We start from the raw sequence: 17,254 nt of genomic DNA on the forward strand, positions 1-17,254 counted from the left end.
CACTACAGCTGCCTACTCTCCCTCCAAACTAAAGAGGAAAAGCCAGCTGGAACCAAGTCACTTTATTGGCTGGAAGGCAGTACATAAAACACAAAGAGAACAGGGGATATTTGGTACAGAGTATGGAACTGTTTATCTAGGTAGCTGAAGCTGCATGCACGGCTGGACAGTAAGTAGGAGTCCCACTGAAACCCACAGCATGGCTGTTGGCAAGGCTTCAGCTGTGACAGTCCCCGAGGGTGTGCTTGTCGAAGAGATACTCTGCCATGCCGTACTTGGGGGCCCCCATCTTCCGCAGGTTGGTCACGTGGTCACCCAGCTCCTTGATGGCTTTCACCTGCTCATCCAGGTAATGGGTCTCAATGAAGTCACACAACTGAAAGGGAGACCAGAGGTTTAAATTCAGGCCTGAAACCCTACTGAGGCTCCCTAAGGAAAGGAGAGGATGCAGAATTTTCAAGCTGAGAGGAAGCAGCCTCTAGTTTTGTTGCAGAACAAGATCAAAGTGAGCCAGGCTTAGGTAGGCTCACTTGCTCCAGAACCCTGCAGAGCCAGGCAGCTCAGGAAGCCTCTCCTTTTCCTCATGGCAGGAAGCATTAGCCAAGCTCCTGAACAGATCTGAGACACCCCCACTCCACAGCAAACTCACAGCAGTGAGGATTTTACACCACTGGTTTTGTTTCAAAAAGTCCCTCTAACTTAGGCAGGACACTCCCAAGAGTGCTTGGATTCTCACACATATTAATCTCTTCTTGATATTAAGCAATCACACCAGGGCTTTTAATATTCCAAACCATCTCTAGAATTTTGTGGCAAAAAAAAACTCGTGACAAAAAGCCTTAAAAAGATGGAACTCAACCCCCTCAGAAATGGTCTCCATAGAGACTGTTCACAGACACTTCATAGGGAATAAAGCAGGTCCCTGTCACTTTAAAAATGCTCCTGGAAGAACAGCAATAACCCCACCACAGGACTCTGGAAGGGCTGCACCCCTGGTTCACACAGTGTTTCACCTTCAACAACACCAGGGACACACAGCTCAGCCCCAAAGTCACATCCTTGGACAGCCACTCTGACCCTCAGAATGCACTTACATGTGGGTCGTTCTTTTCGGTTGCCAATTTGTGCAGCTCTAGCAGTGATTGGTTCACGTTTTTCTCCAGGTGCAGGGCACACTCCATGGCAGTCAGGCCATTCTCCCAGTCATCACGGTCTGGCTTCTGCAAGGGGAAAGCACAGGACATGTCTTTTGTAAGAACCCACAGACCAGCAGAGTGCAGAGCCTTTAGATTACTCTCTGTTAAGACCAAGTTTAGGTATTTATGCAGTCAAAAGTTTGAAGTGCACCCTCAGAACAGAACTGAGCAAACCCTTAAAGTCCCACTTCTCAAAACAGTGCACAGAGCACATCTGCTCTGTGTTAAATTTAGTGATTGTGATGAACCAGTTGCCTTCTGGCTTTGCCCTCACCCCACAGCAAACAACCGCGGGCTCAGCACCCTCTCCTTACACTTTTTTATTAGTCAAGCAGCACAAATAATCAAATTGCTCCACATCTCAAATTACTGTGCCTCTCCAGTGTCAGCTGCTGCTCCTTCTGGGGAGGACCCAGAGGAAAATTCATCCCCTTCCAGCTGGAGGCAGCCCCCAGCTCACCTTGACGTCCTGCAGGAAGATGCGCCCGCCCCTCTGGTTCTGCAGCTTCATCAGCTTCTCAGCGTGCTCCCGCTCCTCATGGGACTGGTGCAGGAAGTACTTGGCAAAGTTTTTCAGGGCCACATCATCCCGGTCAAAATAGTAGGACTGAAAAATAAAAAAGTTCACAGGCTTTAAACCTCTGCTTCAGGATGGCTGCAGTCCAAGCCCAGGCCAGAAAGGCAGTGTGGAACAACTCTGCTCTTAGTATAATTCGATTTTTCCATCTAGGATTAAATTTTAACCTGTATCCCTACCAAGGGCACAAATAAATGGTGTTTGTGTCCTTGGCTCAGTTCTAAAACAAAAAAACCCACGAAACTCCACAGATACCTGTTCTGAGCACCATTAAACTGCAGCCTTGAAAGGCCTTTTTCAAGGAGAAATCTTCCCTTTGTTTGCCTGAGCTTGTTTACAATGACCACATTGCAAGTCAGGGTCATGACTTGCAACATCAGGTAAGGGTGAGCCAAGAACTTTTAGGCACTCCTGCAATAAAGCTCTATTGCTTCCCTAGACTTTCCAGGGATTAGACTAAGGAATACACTTTCTTCTTTTTTTGCGGGGAAAAAAGTCACATTTAAAATAGAAGAGATAAATTGAACTACAATATGAATTCAACAGCAACTAAAATGTGAATTACTTTTCTGAAAGCAAAAAAAAAAACCCAAAACCCCTGTAACAGCAGTCAGAAGCCGTGACACAGCTTGTTTATTCCTTAGAGCCATTACCAGGATTCAATGGAAAGTTCTGTATCAACTGCCAATTATTTACCAACCTACTACAGAACTCTCTGCTCTTAGACCAGCGGCCTGGAGGTTCAAGGCACAGCACCGGTACTTGCGTACCACTGTCACCCACCAACAGAAGCTCAAAATAGGGCTCAGAACCAAATTAACACAGAAAAGAAGCTACAAAATACGGGCCACAACACAGCATAGTGTCCCTAGGATGTCTCAGTGTCCCAGCACGCCCGAAAAACCAGGATTGCTGCACAGAGGTCAGGGAACAGCTATAACGGGCGCCTCGGGCCAAAGGAGACATAGAAACACAACGCCCGAGAAAACCACGGATTCCTACCGATTCCTGGAGGAAAACCCGAGCCCGGGAGGCCTGCACGCCTGCGGGAAAGGTGCCAGGAGCCTCGTTAGGCACCTCCCGCTACCCAGCCCGGCCCCAAGGGCAGAGGCGCTGAGCGCGGCTGATAACGGAGCCGCCAAGGGCAACGGCCGCGGGGCCCGCGGAGCAGGCGAGATAAAAGGGCCTCACCTACACCCAGGGGACGGCCCAGACGAGCCTGAAGGCAGCGGGGGGGAGGAGGAGGTGGAGAAAAAGGAGGAGGAGGAGCTGGGCCCGCAGGCACCACCCGGCGCCCAGGAACCCCCCGCCGAGCAAGGCCCTCCTGTAGCCCCTTGATCCCTCGTAGGACCCTTCCCTCACCCGGCCCTCACCATGCTGAGGTACACGTAGGACGCATAGAGCTCCAGGTTGATCTGGCGGTTGACGGCGGCTTCGCAGTCCTGGTGGTAGTTCTGGCGCACCTGAGACGGGGGCGCTGCCATGGCTGGGGTGCTCCGGTGGGTGCTGCGGTGACTGTGTAGACGGTGGTGTGAAGGAGGGGTGGCGGCGGGCCCGAGCGCGGCCGGTTCCGTCCAAGCACTGTTGACGCAGGAACCCGCTTCGCTCCGCCGCCGACGCGCTGTGAGGGCGGCCCTCCCGCCGACGCGCCTTTTATAGCGCCGCGAGCCAGGCCACGCCCCCACGGAGGTGCGGGGCGTCCCGGCGCCCTTCTGCTGGCCCGGCGTGACTCAGCACCCGCCCAGGCCACGCCCACAGCGGGGCGGGGCCGCCGCGCGCCGCCGTTTCCCGCCGCGCGCGCGCGCGCGCCGTCCATCCCGAAATGGCCCGTTTTGGGAAATCCCCCCAAAAATCACCAAATCCGGCCATTTCCCCTCGACCGCGCTGCCGAGCCTGCCGCCAAGCCGCGTCCCACACCTACATCCCTCTGGGGAGCGGGGCTCCGCCGCTGCCCCGGGCGGTTGGTGCCAATGCCTGAGCGCCCTCTCCGTGAGAAGAAAAAGTTCCTAAAATCCACGTTAAACCCAGAAACTGAAGGCCAAATGTCAAAAGCTGAACCTGTTGGTAATGAGATGACTATTTCAGCTGCTTTTAGTGCTATCCCAGTCACTCGTTGTGTGCCATCATTTATTTTCAATAAACACCAGGTTCTTCAGTCATTCAGTTCAGTCATTAATTTACAATAAGCACTGGAGTCTCTTAGTATCTGCTTTCTTAAATTTTAACCAGATTACAAGGAAATAGAAAATGCTTAAACTGAGATCATCCCATAGCACTAAATCCCCAAACTTGACTTTTCCCAAGCCCACGTTCAACCCTGGTTTTTCCCAAGCCAATGTTCCTGCTGAAATCCACCAGAAATACAATTTACTGAGCCTGTAAACTCAGAAGAAATCATTTTTCCTCTACATACTACGCCTACAAACTCAGATTAAATATTTTTTCCTGTATGTACTCAGACCATAAACTCAGATTAAATAATGATTTTCCTCTTACCAGTTCTTTTTACACATTTTTATCTGCTCTTTGACCCTTCCCGGCACTGTGGGATGTCCCACGCGTGACTGCACCAGTGCCTGTGTGTGGGTAAAGGGTATCAGAGCATTTTTCCAGACACTCCAAATGCCCTGCAGGGAACAGGGAGCCTCGGCCTCCCTTTGTTTCAGGGTTTTCTGCTGCTCCAGTCGGTTAACCATCACAAGTAATTAAGATCTATAAGATAACGTGGGTCATACCTATGCTTCAGCAGGCTGCCAGGTACATTTCAAATCTCCTGTTCTCCTCCCACATAAATGCTTATGTAAAAAAAAAAAAAAAAAAAAAAAAAAAAAAAAAAAAAAAAAGTAGCTGCTGGGCAGACACTTTTTAATTTTTTTTTTTCTGTGTTCACAGTGGAGTGTCTTCACAACAGGAACATCAAACAAACTCCATATTTGCAAAGTTGGTAACGGGAATATTTCCTCTTCAGCTTGGACAGTCTGTGCCACTCGTGATCGCACGTCAGTAGGATTAGGGAAGTCCCAAATTCTGCTTTCTGGAGTTGCACAATGCACATTGTGTTTGATGACAGCAGATTTACATGGTCAGGAGAGGAAACACGGGGTTGCACAGCCATGGGGGTCATGTCTTGGTAACCAAGGTGAAGAATTCACCACTCTGCTCTCATATAGAATTCAGTTCAGCCATTCCCAGATCTTTCCTGTCCCAAATTACTGGTTTAATTTCGACTCTACTTCATATTGTTTCCTCATGGCTCGGTTCAGGCCTCCTTTTATCTTGTGCTGCTCTTGGTGAAAATGCATTTATAATGAAATCCCTGAATGATTTGGGTTGGAAGGGACCTTAAACATCATCCTGTTCCACCCTTGCCATGGCCAGGGACACCTTCCACTATCCCAGGTTGCTCCAAGCCCCGGCCAGCCTGGCCTTGGACACTTCCAGGGATCCAGGGGCAGCCAGAGCCTCTCTGGGAAAGCTGTGCCAGGGCCTCCCCACCCTCACAGGGAAGAATTCCCTCCTAAATGTGAAAGTCACTTGATGGAAAGCCCAGCCTGAGTAAGGTGATGCTTTTAGAAGGCTTCTTCCCAAGAATGCCTGTAAAGTTCTTTAGAAAAAAATTCTTTACTGCTTAGGGAGAAATTCTTCCCTTATTTTAGTACTTTTTTACCCCTCAACATTCCCAGCTGCCCAGGGCCTGCCCCATCCTCTCGGCAGCAGCGGCGTGTGTGGATTTTGAATTCAGGTCCCTCTCAGCTGCTTTCTTGGGCTGAAGTAGAGGCATGTTCATGCTGCCCACATGCAAAAACAATGTATTGTCTGCCTACACAAGCTTCAAATTGTTGAAGACAATCCCTGTTTTCCCTTGGATGATATCCCATCAGGAACAATGGAGCAAGCTCTCTTGTTTACAGCTTAGCTACGGTACACAGGGCACAGACCCCAAAATCCACCCATTTAGGGATAGTAAAGCTGAGTTTTAAGCATGCAAAAATAATCAGAGTTTCTTTGGTGAATGTCTGCACATGATACAGAAGCTTATTAGGTCAGAGATCAAGATATACCCAAAGGAAAAGTTTCCATGCCTCCTGCCCCCACTTTGATATCATTTATCCTGACTCTACCCGTGCCCTTCTCATGCATGACCTTTCCAAAGGGGCAGAAAACAGGACTCCTAAACAAATACTGGACAGCATTTGCCCAAAGTAAATTCTGAGACAGATTTTTGCTGATACAGTCCCTGAGCAAAAACCTTGGTATGTGGCTTAGGCATCCAGTTAGACCTTCAGGGAGAGGGCTGCCTTGGTGTGAGCAGACAGCCAGAACGCCCAGGAACGCATACATTTCAATTCTCACCTGTAGAAATGGTTCACCTCTAGCTTTAGAACACTTGATTTTGCTGTGCTGTTTTAATGGCCAGAATAATAACAAATCCCAGTTAAAAATCAACAACTGTTCCAATTCCAGTGAGCAAGAAGGTGCTGAATATGCCTCAAATGTAAAAGCAACAAAAATACAATAACCCTTCTTTTTTTTTTTTTTTTCCCAAAGCTCAAAGTCCTGTAAATAAGAGAAATTGCATCCAGTCAAATATTTGCTATGGAGAACCTCCACTCCATCCACAAGCTTCAGTGTCATTCAGCTTCCAGGCTTTATGCAAACACAAAAGCAACCCTAAACTTGGCTCCGAGGTTGATCATGCGTCTGGAAATCTGACACTGGTCTCAACTGTGAGTTTTGAAAGCTGTTTACTAAAAACATCTGGGCTCCACTTGCTCTGGGAGTTTAACTGAAAACTCCTTCTTGTCGCTCCTTGGGCAAAACACTCGATGAAAACTTTTCAGTTTGTTTCTTTTAGGTGCCCGAATTTTTCCAAGTGGGAAACCCGGGATTTAGGCAACAAGTTTTCACCGGGTACTTGCAGCCCAGAATGCAAATGCTTGGGGTACACAGAGCTGCTGACTCCTGGAAACACTCTCCAAAGGGAGACAGACAAAGGATGTTTGAAGTTCTGCCGGGAAATTTGCTTTCGAGACCGAAAATGAAGCTGTTTTTTATGCAGGAAAAAAGTCCAAACACAGAATAATCTGTAGCTTTGTACTACACAATTTTATAGACAAGGAGTATAAAACCCTCTTTAGATAGACAAACTTCTTCTAAGTTGTGACACAGGATTTTTTCTCTGTGGAGTACTTTTACACATAGTCTAAACAGAATGCTGTAGGAGACTGCAATTCTCTAATCTGCCCAGACACCCTTTAATTCATTTTTATTTCTTTTACAAGCCTTGTAAAAATACACTTAGAGCCAAGAGAGTGAGGAAGAACAATGTTAATAATATAGTAATTCTGTCAGCACAGCCAGAAGCAGGATCTGGTGAATTTACTTGGATGAATCATCCCTTTTTAAACTAATTTTCAGACTGACTCCACTATATGTGAGGGAAAAGCTCCATCCCTGATTCCAAAGGCAGCCTGTGCCCCAGGTGCACGTACAGGAGCCTTCACAACACGGATTTGCCAAGCTGCAAAAGCCACAATAAGTTTGATGTTGACATTCCACCACAGGCCACAATCCACAACATTTGCTCTACTGTCATGACCTTCCCACGGTGCCATCCACCTTTTTTTTCCCCTCTCTCAGATTCACAGTGTTAAAAACAAGGGGGTGAGGATCATTCCTGTCCCCTGTTTCTGTTGTATTGAACTTTTTCTTCAAATACTGTACAAAAATTGCAAATAGACCACCCAGGTAAAGTCAACAAAAAACGGGGAAATTTCTCAACACACGACAAAAATCACCTTCTGAGCATGAATTCCCCTGGAAAACACTGGTGAGTGTTGAAGCCCTCATGGATCACCAAGCAGCTTTGATTCTAGACACATGGGTGAAATGTTCTTTTTTTAAAAGAAGTTTTACTTGGGAATCAAAGAGACAAACAAGTTTGTCCCCCCTGAGGCCATCAGGTAATTTTGTGAGGATGCACAAAGTTGTTCCTTGGATTTAGCGCAGCACTGAGTTTGAGCAGACACTAAATCTCTCAAAGGAGGCTGCTTTGATACTCAGCCACCCAAAAAGGGACGAGCAGCCAAAGCTTTCAAGCATGAGGAGAAGAAACAAGCTTTTACAAGGAGCTGGCAGTTAAAGGACATGCAGCAGCCTGATAAAACACCACAAAAACAAGCAGCGGCCCATGGCTGATCTCTGTTGGGCAGGATGGGTGGGGGGCACCCCCAAACTGCTGAGCAGGTCTCTCCAGGAACTCATTCCATGGCTCATTCAGAAGAAGTGAAGGGATTCAGTTGATGTAGAGGGATGTTTTCAGCAGAGGGGAGGCACAGGGAGAGTTTTCTCTGGGAAAAGCTGGTTCCTGCTGTGCTGTGCTGGGAGGGGACACTGACTACACTCCTGTGGTTCATGCAGAGGTGCAGCCACAACTCCACAGGATGCACACCCACATCCACCTTTCCTGCTGGGTGCAACTTCCTCCTAAGCCACATTCAGGCCCTTGGCATCAAAGTAAAAATACTGAAAAGCAGCTCAAGGGGCTCAAGTCTGGCCTAAAAAAGTTGTGCTGCTTGTGGAGCAGCGAGGCAGTGCTGAAGTGTGGAGTGCTGTCCTGGACACAGCTCCTTCCTCAAGGTGGGACAGAGATCCAGCGGTGCTGTCCCTGCACACTGAACAAACTGGGGGGGAAAAAAAACAAGGAAATTGCACAGAGAGAAATAAACCAAGGAAAATTATCTCTGTTGGGCTGAAAAATGGCTGTGACACTCTCAGTCGGGTTGGCCTTCAGGACCGTGTTGAAGTCGTCGTGCGCAGCTCCGCAGATGTTGGGCCGTGCCCACAGATATCAGCATTCCAGCAGGCCAGAAAGCAGGGACACAGAGGCCACCCACTTGGTGGGACAGGGAGATAAGGGGGAAGGACAGCCCCAGGAGTCCCTCAGCAATCCCACGGGGCTGTTCCAGATGCTCTGCTGGGCTGGGCACAACCCTGAACCCCAGGCAGAGCACCTTGGCCATCGTGGTCAGCATCCTGGGAAGATGCTGCCACTAAAAGCTGCGGAGGCAAAGCCCTCAGACTCCCCTCCGACAGCAGCCAGAGGAATGCTCTGCCTGGCCCGAGGAATCTTCCACCCAGTTGCTTGCTCAGTCATGCATGGCCACAAACCTGTCTAAATAGGCAGCGATGACCAAGACTGAAACTCAAATCAGGAACTTTCCAGTCTGACAAGTAAAAAAAAAAAAAAAAAAAAAAACAAACCAAAAAAGATTTCCGCTCCATAGGTACTTAGCTACTTAGCACAGGCCAGGCCCTTCCTTGCCTGCTGTTTGGTGCTCTTGGTTCCTTCTAAAAGCCTCTGAGAAGGGACATAACCCACAGCAGGCCCAGAGGAAAAAAGATGAAACACTCCTACAGCCAAAAAGGCTGCATTCCTCACACAAACACCACACAACACATTTGTCTGGTTTCCCCATCTCCAGCCACCCTGCTGACCCCTTAGAGTGTCTCTGCAGGCCATGAACTTAGCAGAAAACAGCATTTTTGACCAGTTCCTTTTGGCCACTGGATAGGTCTGAAAGCTCCAGAGTTAGAGACACACGGAGGAGCTCAGTAACTCGAGGGCAAAGGGTGATCACAGAGAATTTCCCCAAGATGCCAAGACCCCGAGGGGCAGGGAGGATGTTCACTCAGGCCCAGAAGGAAGAGCTCTCTGACAAAGCATTTCTCCAGTCAGGAGGTGCAGGTTGAGCAATGGGCTGACACCAGCTGAAAACAGCAGCCTGGGAGGGAGCAGAGGGAGGCAAAACCACGAGGATATCTCTGAGGTCACCACGGAAAACAGTCTCTGACTAAGAAGAAAAAAGAAGCCAGAATTGCAGCATTGTTACTTCATCCAGGGAACTTTGTTTAATCAAGACCAGCAGGCTCAGCATGACCACATAAAAAAAGCTACCAGGCTTTTATTGGAATTCCTGCCTGTATTTATTATTTATTTTCCTGCCAGGTTTAACTAGCAGTGGACTCTGCCTGGAAAAGGCAATTCCCACTTTATTCCCTGACTGTGTTTACTCTGATCTACTGTGGAGTCACCAGGCCCTACTTCCCTCCACGTAAATAGAAGCATTTCAAGAGGAACAGGGAGGTTGTCAGCCTTGGACAGGAGAAAACATCCACTTCCAGAGTTTTCTGCTGGAAACCCTTCTCCTTCGAATCACCAGCCTTGCTGTCGTGAAAAATGTTGTCACCACAAAATTCCTTAGGTGGGAAGGGCTCAATCCCTTCTTGCTGGATTCTAGAGGCCAGGAAAGCAGCTCAGTTCGGAGAAAGGAACATTTCCTGAACTTATTTCAGGAAATATTTATTCATAATTATATAATATATAGTATAATACAATATAATAGATTTATAATTATTAATTAATAATAATTATTCGGTTATTTCAACCTAAACTGTCACACAGCCACTTCACAGGCTTACAGTGACAAGGATGGGAACACAGCTGGGAATTGCAGAGATTGGAAAAGGAGGAGGAAGAGGACTGAGAACCTGTGTTTTTACAAACACATCCAGCGTGAGAAGCACCAGTGCAGAGAGGCTGAGAAACAGGAAGAGAAAGTGACACCACCATTACTTTACATCAGCTGGAAACTTTCTCTTCTTCTTCCAGGTCCTTCAGAAGTGGCTTTTTCCAGGAGTAATTGGAAAAGACAATTCTACCCCTTTTCCCACATCACCCTCCACCAAAACCAGACAGATCTCTCTGTTTCTGGCAGTTCCTGCTTTCCTGTCAGGTGGGAAGATGAGGATTGAGCAACAGCACCTCCAAAAGCAACCAAACCTCAAAGGTGAGGAATTGGGAAGTGGGTAGGATCTCTTCCCAACCACCATATGACTTTTATTGATCCTCCTCCTTGGGAACATTCCATTTTCAGACAATGTGCTTTGCCTGCTATCTACAAGAACCAAACCAAGAATGTCATGATTAATTTAAAAAGCATCTTTATTTCACTTGCAAAAACTTGTGTTATACCATAAATCAGGGAATAAATGAAAGGTTAATCACCTGTAATTTCAGTTCAGTTGCTCTGTGAGGGATGCTGTCCTTTACAGTTCCTCTCCATGAAGATTCCAGGAACTTTGTTAACATTCCCATCGTGTTCCAGCACTAAGATTACAGTCAACAAACAGGGCACTGTTTGAAGTTGGTCACTGAAGAAGCTCCCAGCACCCTTCCAAGTGACACTTCCACTGCACCTGCCTGCCAGAGGCTGCCTGGAAAGGGAGGAATCTCCCTGCTGTGTCCCAGGGCTCCTCCCGCCCACTGATCTGGGAGGGGAAGGGAAAGGAAAGGGAGAGGGGAGGGAGACGACCATGAGGAATAGGGAGATGAGGGAAAATCCCGGCCTCAGAGTATCAGGAGACAGGTAGAGAGCTGGAAGAGGGGCAAAGGGAGAGAGGAAAGGCATCTAGAGCCATCTGCCTTTTCCAGGCAGGGAACATCAGAGGGAAGGGAAGGGAAGGGAAGGGAAGGGAAGGGAAGGGAAGGGAAGGGAAGGGAAGGGAAGGGAAGGGAAGGGAAGGGAAGGGAAGGGAAGGGAAGGGAAGGGAAGGGAAGGGAAGGGAAGGGAAGGGAAGGGAAGGGAAGGGAAGGGAAGGGAAGGGAAGGGAAGGGAAGGGAAGGGAAGGGAAGGGAAGGGAAGGGAAGGGAAGGGAAGGGAAGGGAAGGGAAGGGATCATCCCAGAGCTCTCATTCCCAACATACCATCCTCACAAGAGACCTGTGACCCCCATTCTCTGCAGGTGTTGTCTGATGTTTAGCTACCTTGCCATTGATGTCACAGCATTTGCCAGGCTGTGTTGGGGGACAGGGACACATGTGGCACTGTGCACAGGTGCATTGCCCAGGTCTGTGCTGCCTGGCACAAGCTTTTCATGCTTCTGTTGAGAGCACAGAAGAGTGGGATGGCAGGATGGACGAAAGGAGCTGCAGCTCCAGGACACACTGGTCAAATCAAATTGGGTTTTCACATGCTAATTACCAAACATTGGCCAGCACAGGACAGAGCACACCATACCACAGATTTGCTGGTCTTTGAGGCATTTCCAGGGGAGGGGAGGGGAGGATCGGAGCAGCTGGCCCCGTTCCCAGCCACCAGACTCAGCACTGAGTCCCTCAAGGTAGCCCGGGCGAGGCCCGTGGCACGGCAGCGGGGGGCAGCCCAGCTGTTTCGGTTTGTCCCGGCTTGTCCCGGGTTATCCCAGGGGGTCCCGGCCCCGCCGAGCCGCCACGTGGGGGCGCCCGCGCTGCCCCCGCGGGCCAATCAGCGCGCTCCGTGCGCCGCTGCCCTGGGGCACGCCGGGAGTTGTAGTCCCAGCGGCGCGATGGCGGAGCGGTGCCTACCAGCGACTTCTCCGCGGTTCGGCGAGGCGGCTCCACCACTGTTGTCTCCTCACCACTGTTGTCTCCTCACGGACACTCGGGGACCTGCAGGGTGGTTTCCGCAGTCCCACAGCGCTGCCGGGGTGAAGCGCCAGGGGGGATCTGGCGTCGGTGTCGCGTGGGGATGACGTCATCGGGAGGCGGGGTGGGTGTCATGGCCGTCGGGCGCTGTTCCTTTATAAACCCCCTCAGGCGGGGGAGTGAGGGAGGGCAGTGCCCGAGGCTGTGAGCAGAGGCGCATGCATTGAGATAATCCCCGTGGAACCGTGCCAGACGTAAAATGTTGCAACAGAAGAGTCAAATTGCATCCTAAGTTTTATAAGGAACGGGCAGACCCCCAACATTTGGTTCCTCTGAGAAATCACCATTTCCAGTGTTTATAGAAGTCCTGATTATCAGAGTCACAGAGTGCTTTGGGTTGGGAGGGACCTTAAAAACCATCACTTTCCATGGGCAGAGACACTTTCCACTATTCCAGCTTGCTCCAAGCCTCATCCAGCCTGGCCTGGGACACTTCCAGGGATGGGGCAGCCGCAGCCTCCCATGGAAATCCATTCCAGTGCCTCAGTGTGAAAAACGCCAATCACTTGGTTTTTAAAATTTTTAAAGTTTAATAACAATAAAATGGTTATAAAAATAGTAATACAATTAGAGTAATAAAAATTTAGAGTTAGGACAATTACAAGACAATAAAAAGCAAAGAATTATGGACGTCCGGATGCTCTCGGGCACTTAAGCCACGACAAGCATGCCTTGTGAACAAAAGAATAACCTTAAAAGCAATAGCCTGTTGCAGATACAAAACACTTCATGATTATGCATATATTTTATTTAAAACAAGAACTTCATATGGTACTTGTCAAAAAGTTTCTGTTAATCCCCAGGCGCCTTCGAGTCTAAGGCTTGAAGAAGTTAGTTTCTGTTGAAAAGGAAAACCATAAATTCCTCTTCTCTGGAAAATTTAGGGGTTTCTGTAATTGTTATCTCTGTGAAGAATTAATTGATTATCTTCTCCTTTTCTAAAAAAAATATCTCACACACATAGTTTCTATTTTAACTACTAATGCTTAATTTTGATTACAAAACTACATTTACTATATTATTAAAATGTTAATACAGCATAACTTTCAGCATAATACATATAGTAAATATCTGCGTAGAGCCATATAATATGCATTTTTCACACTCAGTACCCACACAGGGCAGAGTTTTTTGCCCCCAATATTCCATCTAAACCCACATTCTGTCAGTTTAAGCCATTCCCACTTGTCCTGTCACTCCTTCTCCAATGTCCCTGTCCAGCTCTCCCTGAGCTCTTTTCGTCACTGGAAGGATCCAGGGTCTCCCTAGAACCTTCCCTTCTTCAGGCTGGACATTCCCATAACACCAACAAGCATTTTGTAACACAATTAAGCAGAAATAAAAACCTAATTATGTTATGGGAGGGGAAACAAGGGCACGTGGTCTAAAGGCACAAAGAGAAAATGGAAAAATATATGAAAGTGGTGAAAACATCAAGAAAGCAGGGTGAGAACAGGCCTGAAAGATGTTTGCTGACAGCAGAACAGGCCATAAAAATATCATAAAATAGATAAAAATTATATTCCTTTCTCTATAGAGGGTACGGCAGAGCTGGCAAACAAAGGAAGTATTTTTCCTGTACAAAAGCTTTTCATTTTTCAAGTTTAAAATTAAATGTTACATCTGATTCTGGGATTTCTCATAAATATTTTGTGCATTTACTTTCCTCAGGCTGATTAATTCTTAAGTAATTGATGAAAAGCAAGCCATGAACATTGGTTTTAAATATTCAAACCCAAATATCTTTAGATTTTCCAAGCAATTCCCCTCATACTTCTTTTTTACCTGAAACTTGAATTTGAATTGGACTCGGTCTGCTAAGAAAGGAATTCTGGCTATTATTTTAACCTTACAAGAAAAGGCACATAATTTAACCCTAACTTTGCAAAAGTTAATGTACATTTCTGCTGATGCCAGGATAAATTCTAGGCAGGAATTAAAGAGAAAGGAATCCTGGGTGAGCAGTATAAATTCTGAAATTGTAGGTGGTTACCCTTGAGTGAGATAACACAAAGCTGTCTAAAATGGGATTAATAAACAACCAGATTTTTACCACCCCCAAAGGGATACATTTCTCCCCAATATCCAGTATAATCCTTCCTCCTTCATCTGAAAGCCATTTAAAGCCCAGTGTTTAAAGGGTGGCCACAGAGAGGACAAAGTCTCTTCACAAGGAGCCTTGATTCTATGAATCCATTTTTTGTATAAGAATTAAAAAAGAGGGAGGAAACGGGGGAGAAAATAGCACTGGCACGCCAAATGTAACTTTTTTTTTATTCCCAAAGTCCTGGGAATTGTAAAGCCAGAACCGTAGCCCAACCTGAATTTCACAAGTGGATGCTATTTTTAGAGGAGAAAAATAAATAATTCACATCTTCTTTTATGTCACATATTTTCATATCTGGCAGCACCATTAAAAAAAAACAAACAAAAAAACAAGGAGAGAGAGAGAGAGAGGACAACCTGCCCTGGTTTCATTGCAAGTAAAAGAATCCACACCTAAATAATATAGTTGGACTTTGCTTAAGGAAAAAGAAAGGTTTTTTGTTTTGTTTTGGTTTGGTTTTTTTTGGTGGTTTTTTTAAGGCACATCAAGAATTTCAGGAATCCTTTATGTTTAGGACTAGATAAATGAAAATGGTCTCTCACTAGTTACATGAGATTAGCCAAATAATAGGTGAAATCTGATTTTCAGTGGCAAAAGCAAAGTGTAAATGCACAGAGGATCACTCATATGGGAATTTCATCGACAGAGTATTTTTCCTCGATTTACTTGGTGCTTCCACCCCCATTCCAACAGGCAGCTCCACTTCTAGGAATGTAAGAGGATCTCTGTGCTGATGAGTCAGTCCAGGGTTACTGATTTCTGAGAGAAGCCAAAAATAGACACTCAGGGAAGAGAGGAGCAGAAACTCCTGGTGAAACTGGATGAGTGTATTATGATCCTTCCCTGCTAAATTTTTCCAGTGGTGCCAAAGAAAATCACAGCTGTCTCCTTCCAGTGTCAGAGGTTACTGGGCATGAGGAAAATGAAAGAGGATGTCTCGGTTTTGAGGAATATTTAGGGATTAGCACTTTGATTAGTGAAGGGGTGATACAGCTGATGATAAAGAGTGAACCTCTAATGGACACTTCCCACCTGACCAGGTTGCTCCAAGGCCCATCCAGCCTGGCCTGGAACACTTCCAGGGAAGAGGCAGCCACAGCTCCTCTGGGGAAGCAGGAGAAAAGAAGGAACAGAATCCTTGCCAAGTTACCCAAAGACTCAATCCCAGCTTTTGCTGTGAGCCTTGTTTGCTCCACTGGCAGCAAGCCCCTCCTTACAGTGGATCTTTTTGGGAACACATGGCTGGGGTGGGTGGAGAGGGAGGGAACTGTAGCAGAATTAGACTTGATAATCCAACCTTTCTACTTTCACAAGCCAGGAGAGGCACCTAAATCTCCTATCTGGACACACATTGGAAACCAGGCTCTAGTTTGGTACCTTGAAATTCAGATGCCTCTTTTAAAAGACATCCAGGGTTTGGAATTGCACACAGACTGATGTCCATCCTTAGGCATGTCTCCACACAGCTACATTTAGATTCCATCACCTCTGGAAAGAGAAGCACCCTCCAGTCCTGCAGGGAGCAGCCACCCAAGGCCCTTCATCTTAACAAAGCCTTTTGGGCATCCTGAAGAAGCCTCTAATGATCTTGAAACCTTCTTAGGAAGCTCCTGGTGGACCTTCCTCATCCTTCTAACAAGTCCCCAGGGACAATTTCACAGGCACTGTGTCACGCTGTTTTTTTGAAAGTTTTAAAGTTTTTCTAAAAGTTTTTTATGCTTTCTGATGTTTATATATTTTTACTGAAGTTCTTATGCGTTGTCATATAAATAATGATTGTTTTGCATTTTTCTTTGTAAGAAGAGAGAATTAATAAACTGTTAGTTTGACTAGTGTAGTTGGAGAAGTAGCAATTTCATCCTCCAATCCACTGTCACTTTTAGAATTCTATATAATGCGGAGTCAGAAATAAACTTCTTCTTTTTTCCCTCTTTTGTATCTAACATGCATGTGTAAATTATTTCATGTCATAATGCAACAGCACTGGAGAGAAGGAAACTTTCCAGCTTTTTAAAGAAAATGAAAACTTCCAAAGCAGTTCAGTTTGTCCCAACTTCTCCACAGCTTGGTTGGAGAATTCATGGCTTGGCCAACACCTCTGCAGTCCTCCACTTGGTTGGTGCAGAAATTATGGCAGGAATTTGAAGGATAATTGATCCTACATCATTATCCTTCACCAGCTGCACCAGCAGCTGCCCCTGGACAACAACTTGTGCTTGGCAGGAGTCCCTCAGAACCTTGTGGAAGTGCCTGGGACATCCCAAGGGGGCCATCAATAGCCTGGAATAGATTCCAGGTTCCAGGGGTTCTAGTCAGGAGTAAAGTTGTGCATAAAGACAAATCCAACTCCTGTGCCCTGGTTGTGCTGCCATTCAGAGCCCTGGAAGAACTGGAAGAATTAATACACAGTTTCACCACAGAATGTAAGTATGTAAAAATTCAGAGCCACTTATAGCTAAATAAAAGAGATTTTATGAAACCTATTTCATCATAAACTTTGGCTGTCAATCAAGTGAAAATAATCTCAGCATTTTTACAGATTATTTATTACTTCTCTACAAAGAAGAGAGGTGGTGAAGAGAGGGATGAGCTGCGGGAAGCCGCATCACCTCTCTTTCCATTAGGATTTGATGCAGCAAGGAGAAAAAAATGGGAAAAAGGAAAAATGTAGTGGCAAACATTGCTCCAGAGATGGAACTCTGGCGATTCCAGCAAGCAACAGACACCCAACAAGGAAAGAGAGAGAGAGGAGCGATTTCAGGGCTGATCCATAAAATATAATTTAATATATTTGGAGTTTAATTTTGAAAGGGATATAAACTGCTTTCATATGGTGTATCTAAGTGTGC

The 17,254-nt window shown here is 46.7% G+C and overlaps 1 protein-coding gene and 2 long non-coding RNA genes across 3 annotated transcripts; 1 reads left to right on the forward strand and 2 right to left on the reverse strand.

Moving 5' to 3' along the window:
* Positions 1–47: 47 nt before the first annotated feature.
* On the reverse strand, positions 48–3,408 carry FTH1 (ferritin heavy chain 1). The gene is made up of 4 exons (XM_053979274.1): positions 3,147–3,408; positions 1,657–1,803; positions 1,095–1,220; positions 48–376 (listed from the first exon to the last, which is right to left on the reverse strand). The coding sequence occupies exons 1-4, from the start codon at positions 3,255–3,257 to the stop codon at positions 218–220; spliced, it is 543 nt and encodes a 180-aa protein (XP_053835249.1). The 5' UTR covers positions 3,258–3,408; the 3' UTR covers positions 48–217.
* A 5,682-nt stretch (positions 3,409–9,090) lies between these two features.
* LOC128808324 (uncharacterized) lies at positions 9,091–11,276 on the forward strand. The gene is made up of 3 exons (XR_008437439.1): positions 9,091–10,037; positions 10,445–10,622; positions 10,710–11,276. It is a non-coding gene; the product is annotated as an uncharacterized LOC128808324 (long non-coding RNA).
* On the reverse strand, positions 10,760–12,171 carry LOC128808325 (uncharacterized). The gene is made up of 2 exons (XR_008437440.1): positions 11,540–12,171; positions 10,760–11,209 (listed from the first exon to the last, which is right to left on the reverse strand). It is a non-coding gene; the product is annotated as an uncharacterized LOC128808325 (long non-coding RNA).
* Positions 12,172–17,254: the final 5,083 nt, after the last annotated feature.

Source organism: Vidua macroura, chromosome 6 (assembly GCF_024509145.1).
Source record: "Vidua macroura isolate BioBank_ID:100142 chromosome 6, ASM2450914v1, whole genome shotgun sequence".
Classification (NCBI taxonomy): domain Eukaryota; kingdom Metazoa; phylum Chordata; class Aves; order Passeriformes; family Viduidae; genus Vidua; species Vidua macroura.

Excerpts from the sequence above, each read along its gene's own strand:
- FTH1 (XM_053979274.1), bottom strand. The coding sequence starts at position 3,257 with ATGGCAGCGCCCCCGTCTCAGGTGCGCCAGAACTACCACCAGGACTGC. Across the intron at positions 1,804-3,146 it reads CCTACGTGTACCTCAGCATG|TCCTACTATTTTGACCGGGA; the intron begins GTGAGGGCCGGG and ends TTTATTTTTCAG. Across the intron at positions 1,221-1,656 it reads TCTTCCTGCAGGACGTCAAG|AAGCCAGACCGTGATGACTG; the intron begins GTGAGCTGGGGG and ends TTCCCCTTGCAG.